At 38.6% G+C, this 8,702-nt stretch overlaps 1 protein-coding gene across 1 annotated transcript; it reads right to left on the reverse strand.

The window, feature by feature from the left end:
- Positions 1 to 762: 762 nt before the first annotated feature.
- LOC110290610 (late cornified envelope protein 1F-like) lies at positions 763 to 2,387 on the reverse strand. Its single transcript, XM_021157198.1, has 2 exons — positions 2,337 to 2,387; positions 763 to 1,393 (listed from the first exon to the last, which is right to left on the reverse strand). The coding sequence occupies exon 2, from the start codon at positions 1,369 to 1,371 to the stop codon at positions 970 to 972; it is 402 nt and encodes a 133-aa protein (XP_021012857.1). The 5' UTR covers positions 1,372 to 1,393; positions 2,337 to 2,387; the 3' UTR covers positions 763 to 969.
- Positions 2,388 to 8,702: the final 6,315 nt, after the last annotated feature.

Raw genomic sequence — 8,702 nt, forward strand, 5'->3', positions numbered from 1 at the left:
AATTGTTAGTATGAGAGCTCTCCAATTTCTTTATGGACTTTATGGACATTCCTGTGGAATTTATAGTGGGAAAATGATGATAAAGTCTCTTTTCTGATAGAAGACAGAGTTAGAGACATTAAGGGAACCTCAAGATCAAAGAGAACATTGAAGTAGGGAGCAGGCATCTGAAAAGATTTCCAAATATTTCACTCTCCACTAAAATACTCATCATCTGTCAAGACTCCAGCAGGCACTAACAAAGGGAAAAGAATGAGAGCACTGCCTAAGATCAGGTGAGGGGAAGTTCACATTATAACACATTAGTTATAGAAGAAAAATTACATGATGAAAAACGTATGTTTATGCACTTCTAGGTCACAAATTTGTTTACAAGAGAGCAACAAAAAAAAGTGAAAAAAGAAATGACTTACTGGTGTCCTGATCGTCTTCATTTACTCTGAGTGTGAAATCATCATCCTTCTAATAAATGTCTAATAGTGGACATAAACCTTCAATTCCCTAGACACTGGGTGTGTTTCCCTGTTTTATGATGGTGAGGAGTGATTACCATTTCTAAGTTTTTACACAGACATTACTATTAAAAAAAAAACAGGGATTTTCTTACAGATACAATATACAGTATAAAGTCATCGGAAGTTCATGCATGTGTAAAAGAAGATAATAGCTCTAGGTGCCACGCACTGCTTGAAGGAAAAGATGACGAAGGGATGTTAATCAGGATGGTGCTAACAGAGAAAAAAATGACCGTCTTGTCAAGAATGGTTCTCAAGACTTTTTTAATTTGCAACAAAGGGGAAAAGTGAAATTTTCATATCCTGAGGAGAACACAGAACATTTCCCAGGAGATTTCAGCAACTCAGAGGGCAGGGCAAGGAGGGAAGCAGGAGGAGAGGACATCAAACAATGGAGAATCTTCTGAGCATGTGCTCCTCCTGTACCATTTGTCTGAAGTCTTCCTCACCCAGGTCAGCAGCAGTCCCCAGACTGCTGGCTACTGCCACAGCAGCCACTGCTGCCACAGCAACCACTGCTGCCACCACTGCTGCCACAGCAGCCACTGCTGCCACCACTGCTACAGCATCCAGAGCTGTGACGATGGCGACGAAGAGATCTGCGGGGTCTGTGGTGGCTCAGGCAGCAGCCTCCACCCCCTGAGCTGCAGCAGCCACCAGAGCTACAGCAGCCACCAGAGCTGGAGCCACAGCAGCCCCCAGAACCCAGGCTACAGCAGGGAGACACAGGGGGGCACTTGGGAGGACATTTGGGTGGGCATTTTGGAGGGCACTTTGGGGTCTGGCATTTGGGAGGGCACTTGGGGGTGCACTTTGGAGGAGGCTGGCACTGCTGCTGGCTCTGCTGACAGGACATCTCAGCTGTGGGTGTTCAGGAGCTGTGAGAAAGTCACACATATTTCAGTCACCAGACACTGTGGCCACCTGTCCCATCCTGCCCCACCCTGTCAAGTATCACTGATAATCATAGAAATACCATCTATAGTCATTCCATTAGTTCTCACATCCTGTTCCTCATGTCTTTAAACATCAGAAACAACATAAGATGCTGTTACCTGAAATCCAGCAGCACTAGTGACATTTTAAAAGGTCTTCTATTCTTATTCCTCAGGCATATACCAGTACATAGACTATGGCAAAAATGACTAATTATAAAGAATAATCATTAATTGAAGATGATTTTAGTTTAAGGTCAGTATTTCAAGTGACCTTCTAGCACCCTTAGCAAATAAGCTCATCTTCTGACAGAAAATAAGTAAACCCTGTTCACACCTGACATGGGAACACTAGTTCCTGTTATGAGGCTAGAGTTCAGATGCATCCAAATTACCACCTGGTCAATCTAAGAGAGGCAAGGTCAGTGTCATCTTGGTTGTGTCCTTTTGATCAGAGAAGTATGTGAGCAGATCCCAGAAAAAGGGATCAACTTCCCAAGACAAAGTAAGACCCTGTTGACTTTCATTGCTCTAGCTCTTCATCGTCAGAGAAGGGAAGCATTTTCTTCAGAAGTAGCACCTCCCTTAGAAAGTAGTCCAGATTCACAGTAATCTGTGTTGAGCTTTGCATCCTAAGTTGTCCTATAACACTGAAGTTATTATGGGCTCTACAGAGCCAGTATAATCAAGGCTTTCTAGTGCCTCTCAAACCAAAGCTGTGGCTAGTATCTGGCAAAGCCAGCATTGCCTCACACCTCAGACTTTACTATATTTTATGACCCATCAATTCCAACCACAAGGCCTAGGGATCTTTTTCACTCTCTTGTCCAGCTCTAGTCTAGCTTTACTCTGAAAGTCTTTGCTTTTAATTCCAGTGGAGACTTACCAAAATAAGGAGTAACGCAAGATCTGTTGGTATCTCACCCAGTGAGTGGATGGTAGGGCCCTCTCCATCAGTCCTTTTATTTTGACCCTGGGCTCTGTCCCAGCCTGTGAGACAGTGGCTGGGGATGGGATGCCCTTCCTACTGACATCCACATGGTTTTGTGACTGATCATGACAAGATATTCCTCATCAGCCTTCTTCTTTGTGGGCAAGGCAAGCTGCATCAATATTAGAGCATGACTTAGGCATGAGATAAGGAAGTGGACTGATAGATCCTTAATTCCTGCAGAGTATCTGAATTAGGAAGCGCTGATTTCATCATCTTCCTCCTTTTCTGATGGTTCTCACTGTGATATGTGCAACTGGTAGCCCATGCTAAGCTAAAAACAAACGTTGAAATTTCTTGTATGCTGTCCATGTACTTTCGCAGCTGTGCCTATGTGGGTCTACTTTAGACATCTACAGCAGTAAAAGCCTGCATCATGGCTCTGGCTCAGCACCAAGACATGTTGATGTGTCATGCTGAAAGATTATTGAGCTAGCATCATTTCCCACTTAAATATTCCCATGGAACATTCAGGAGAATGTGTATGGGGATATGTGAAAATCAGTGATATCCAGTCAAGACATGGATAAAAAGTCTCACAGAAAAAGAACATTGTCTTATATGACTTCTAAGAGATAAATGTGCAAACTGCTAAATATGTGGTGGGTAATATGCTCTTTGAACACATCAATTGAGAGGTAGCTTATCAGTGGAGAATACACACTGTTCTTGAAGAAGATCTGAGATTGATTCCTAACACCTAAGTGGGGTAGCCCAGGACCAATTGTAACTCTAGATTCAGGACATTTAATGCCCTCTTCCTAACTGCAGTGGTAAAATCACACACATAAACATGCAGACATAAACACACAGGGGTATACACACTGACCAAATAAAACACACACACATAAACATACAATTAAAATATAAAATATTTGCCTCAGAAACAATAATTGAATGGAGCTGACTCAGATACAGACAACCACAGCCAAACAGTGAATGGAGACTGGGGACTCATGAAAGAATAGGAAGGATAGCAGGCCACCACGGGAATACAAAATATACAGGAAGAGCAACATAATCAAATAACCTGGACCCTTGGAGCTCTCAGAGACTGAACCATCAACAAAAGAAAATACATGGACTGGACCAAGGCCTTCCTGCAGATATGTAGCAGATGTCCAGCTTGGTCTCCATGTGGGTCCTGAACAACTGGAACAGGGGTTATCCCAAAAGCTCTTGCCTGAATGTGGGATATGTTCTTCTAGCTGTGTTGTTTTTTAAGGCCTCAGTGAGAAAGGAGGAACCTAGCACTCAAGAAACTTGAAGTGCCAGGGTGTGTGGGGGTATACTCTGTGGCCCCCATCTGCTCAGAAGAGAAGGGTATGAAGAATGGATAAAGGATTGTGTGGGCACTGAAAGGATTGGTCAGTGAGCAGGATGTAAAGTAAATGAGTGAAAAAATATAGACATAATTTTAAAAAAGAAGATGGAGATGTTGAATAAATAATGTGTATGAAAAGTTCCCAAAGAAACCCAAAATTTTGCAAACTAAGATGCCTTAATAATTATACAGCATTGGTTATTGCCACAGAGAATACGTTTCCTTATTTTTGTGTGTTTCTTCTCATTTGTCTTAGAAAATATTTTTATATTAGACTTTTCATGAATTTACATCTTATCCTCTTTTAGGAATATTTTACACTGGTCTTTAATTTTTCAATGTTGCTGAATCTATAGAAGCCACAACATATCGTTCATGGAATCTGAATGTGATTATTGGTAATGTCAGATGGCACATTACTAAGAAGAAAGTTAGAAAAGGGGTTCATATGGTATGGAGAAAATGATGTTGATCACCAGTAAAAAACACAGGAATAGTCATATGCTGAGATGTATTGTCAGTCTACTCCTGCATATGAGACAAAAGAGCTAATGGGTGATATGCACTCCCAAGAAGAACTACAACAAACTCATTAACAAAGACTTGTTCAGGACTGTAAGAGAAATAAAGATCTTTTTTACATCAGCCTTTTATGCTACTTCATCTGAAATTTTTTTTTTACCTGCTGTCAAATTTGTTCTTAGGTGAATTAAGATATGATTTTTGGTTCTTTGTTCATGATTTTCCATTAAATGTATATTAGATCATTAGGTGCCTTAAAATGTAGCTTTTTTTTCTTTTAATCTGTGATGTTTAACATAATCAAAATGAATTCCTTAAACTTGTTTGGGATTTCTATTTTTTTTTCCTTATAATCCCTAGTTGAACACATTCACCCTGTGGACATTGGTGATGTATAAGCCTCTGATGAGCATCTTCATTGATGTCTATGGTTAGGAACAGATATTCCTAAAGACTTGCATCACCCTAAAGGAACCTAAACCTCTGAAACAGAGTGAGGTATGTGTGGTCACATGACCTTGAAGAGTTATTCACTGTATCAACTGGGTTGACTTTATTCTCTTGCTCAGGTTATTACAACAGCTTTAGTTACTGGGAGAGGTCAGGAACTGATCCCTGATTTACCCAGGGGCAGTTAAGCCAGGCTCACCTTGGGATTTCTAGGATGATGTGGCTGACATGGCAGCTAGTCCACATATCTGCCACTGGGCAAGGCAACACCCAGGTCCAAAAGTGACTTGCCTGAGCATAGTCATGAGTGAGTAGCATGCTTGCTGAAAGAAGAATAGAATCTAGCCTAGAGTATGATATCTGGAGACTTAAACCTGAAGTCACTGTGAATATCATGGCTAGTAAACTGTGGGTAGTCTGAGGGTTTTAGTTATCAGGTGTGTCGTAAGAGACACAAGGAGCATCAAGACTAAGAAACCCAAGGTTGCAGTTGTGGCATAGCTTGTGGTTATCCAACTGCTGTCTAATTACAGTTAGTATATACTCAATGAGAGGGAAAGCATGCCTGGTACTGAATCCTAGACAACTATCCAGAGCCAATGAGGTCATAAATCTTTGAGGAAAATCTACCACAATCACATTACTTCAGTAGCATAATCCCCAACTGCACTCTAAATATCTGCCCCTGTACCCCAGATAAAACTGCAGTTCTCAGCACTCATTAAGAAAAACTCACCTCTAAACAGAGGCCCTTAAAGAAAATGACAGCAATTCAAAATACTAATTGAGAGGTGCACTCCCAAAAGTGATATCTGTATAACATCTTAAGAAACTGAGGTACAACTGTCATGGAACAACAAGTGAAAAATTTGTAAGGGCCAGATCAGGGAGTCTGCTGTGAGAATGGGTCTTTCAGTAATATTATAGTCTATACCCATAAAGTCTCACCAGCATGGCTATCTAAACATGAGTTGAACAATAACAACAATAATAAACATTACATAGTGAACGGTGGAAAGCCCTTGAGGCTTGAATCCTACTGAAAGCACTACAGGCAACTAATAAATCCTGAGACCAGAAAAAAATAGTCTTCCCTGGTAAAGAGCATATCAATAAGTTATCCAGTACCAAATAGTTATCTATAAAATGTACATACAAATAACTTTATACTGGCTGAGAGGAACAACAATTACAGGAAAGAAAAGATATCAAGAATTTGAAAAGGGCCAAGGGGTATGTGGCAGAGTCTGCAGTGATAAAGGGAAACAGGAAGACCATGTAGATGCCTTGTAATCTCACAATTAAAAAATCAAAAACCCTGCTATGTCACATGTAATTTTAAAAATTACCATAAAACTACATAAGGACATAGTAAAATAGAACTGTACAACAATTTCCATGATGAGCTCAGAGACCAATATCCTGTTTCTAAAAATAATACATAAAGCACATATTTCTTCATGGGTATAATTCCTCCAAGATTGGTTGCCATCATATGTCTATCTCACTATTATACCAATGAACTGATAATGCCATACTTGTCATGACTGTAGCTCTCTTGAGTCACAGTCAGTTAATACTTTTGAAGAATTTTTATCCCACCTACCAGAAATTAGCATAGCATGTTTTTAGACTATTAAAGGTAGCCAGCATGTTTTAAAAGCCCTCATTAGTACCAATGTGTTTCCCTATGCACTGTGACAAAAATGATTGGTGCTTTCATCAAAAGGGTCTTAATCATCAACCTCTAGTGCACAACACAAAACAATCATAATAGTTTATATATTTTTCCTTCTATCTCAAAAAGGTGGTGAACATCTTGCTTGGTTGTAGACTGATACTACACTATACTATATTTCAGAGAATCATTGTACCATAGTAATGCACACATATACATATTTCCACATGGCATTATTAAGCATCTATTGTGTTAGTTTTTTTCTACCTAACCCTTACTGCTCTCTCCTTCTACCTCTGTTATTTTGAATTTAGAAGAAGATATAACAGGTGACCCTGAAGGAATTAGTAGGAGGAATAAAGTGTGAATATCATCAAACTCCAGGAAATCCATGGGAAAAATAATAATCAAGTAATAAAAGTTATATTAAAATATTGAAAGAAAGTGCATTAAAACAGTAGTACCATCATGATTGGTTTCATTACATGGATGTAAGGATTCTGAGAAAATTCCTAAACTGTAAATCCAATAGAGTATATGAATAGACTTTGGCACAGAGTTGTAATACTCATTTTCAATGGGGCCAAAAGAGCTACAGAAAAAAATGAAACATTTTTCTTGGCCCCCACCATGAAAAAATCTAGAAAGAGAAGATGTATTTTTGAACATTAATGAATAAGGTGAAAATGAAGTTATTTCATTAAAACTCGAGAATAAAACAAGGGTATTCACTTTCTCACTCTTAAATATTTAGCTGGAAGAGAGAGAGAGAGAGAGAGAGAGAGACTGTTGAAATGCCCCAAAGTGACCCTAGAAAAGTTGATATACAATGTTTTACAAATTTGGTATTCTACATTCAGTAACAGCATTGTGATAAGGGAACACTGAATATGGTGTCAAAGAACTCTGGAAACATCCTTTTTTCATTGTAAAACTTTAAAAAAATACCCCAGGAATATCATGAAATAAAATCAAGGAGGCAAAAGAATTCTACAGTGATACTTTATGACACTGAAGAAAGGCATTGCAGATAACACTGAAGATGGGAAGGCTTCCCATTTACATACTAACAGGATTAATATTGTGAAAATAATTATATTATACAAAGCATTCTACAAATTGAATTCAATCCTCATCAAATACAGCACAATAGAAATTTTAACTGAAATTTTAAAACGAAAGCATACATTTTACATGGTATTTCAAAATGCCCACACCAACAAAGAAATCAAACACAGAAAGCACAATGCCAAAAGCATCATAATACTTATTTTCAAATTATATTCCAGAACAAAATTATTATATTAAACAGCATAAACTGCTGTAAACTGGCAGAAAATAATGTGTATACCACTAAAGCAAGCTTTAAAACACTGAGATAATTCTACACAGAAACAGACATGCAATCATTATGAAAGTGTCAATAATATGCTTTGAAGAGGAGAGTGTGTCTTCAGTTACTGGGAATAAGAAAGCTAAAAATCCTCATAGACAAGAGAAAAACTGTTTCACTTACACTAGAAACAAACAAACAAAAACAAAAAAAACTCTAATTTCAACTACTGGAGGCAACAACAGAGAAAATGCTTCAAGGTATATAAATACTCAAGGACTTTCTAAAAACAAACAAACTACATTCTTAGGAAAAGGAATGATAAAGAATGAGGTTAACTTCAAAGTGTATTCTATGCAAATGTAACAAGCAGGAAAGAGGCAGCGAAGACAATGAAAGAAAACTGTGGATTAGTATATATTTGGTAGAGACTTAGTGCCTCGACTATAAAAAGAAGTAAAAGGTTACCAATGAATCATGCAACTAATAAAAGGGAAAATGAACAGCCAGTACTCAAAAGAAAACTAACCAGCAATATATGGAAAATGTTTACTGCTTTTAGCCATCAGGAACATGGAAAAGAAACTGAGGCTCAGATTCCAGCTTACAGCAATCCTCATGGCCACTATCAGGAAAATCAATGGTAAGAAATGCTGGTAAAGATGGTGGAGAAAAGAACCTCAAAACTCAAACAAGTATTGCCTTTGGATCCAGTTACACTAATTCCAGGTATACACCAAGGACATCAGAGTCACCATTCCACAGTGACACCTACAGACTGATATGTGTCACTGCTTTATGCATAACAGCCACAATATAGAACCAACCCCCTTTCCCTCCTCAAAGAAAGGAAGGAAGAAAGAAAGAGAGAGAGAGAGAGAGAGAGAGAGAGAGAGAGAGAGAGAGAGAGAGAAAAAGAGAGAAAGAAAGAAAAATGTGCTATGCTTATACAAA

The sequence above is a fragment of the Mus caroli genome, chromosome 3 (assembly GCF_900094665.2).
Source record: "Mus caroli chromosome 3, CAROLI_EIJ_v1.1, whole genome shotgun sequence".
Lineage (NCBI taxonomy): Eukaryota > Metazoa > Chordata > Mammalia > Rodentia > Muridae > Mus > Mus caroli.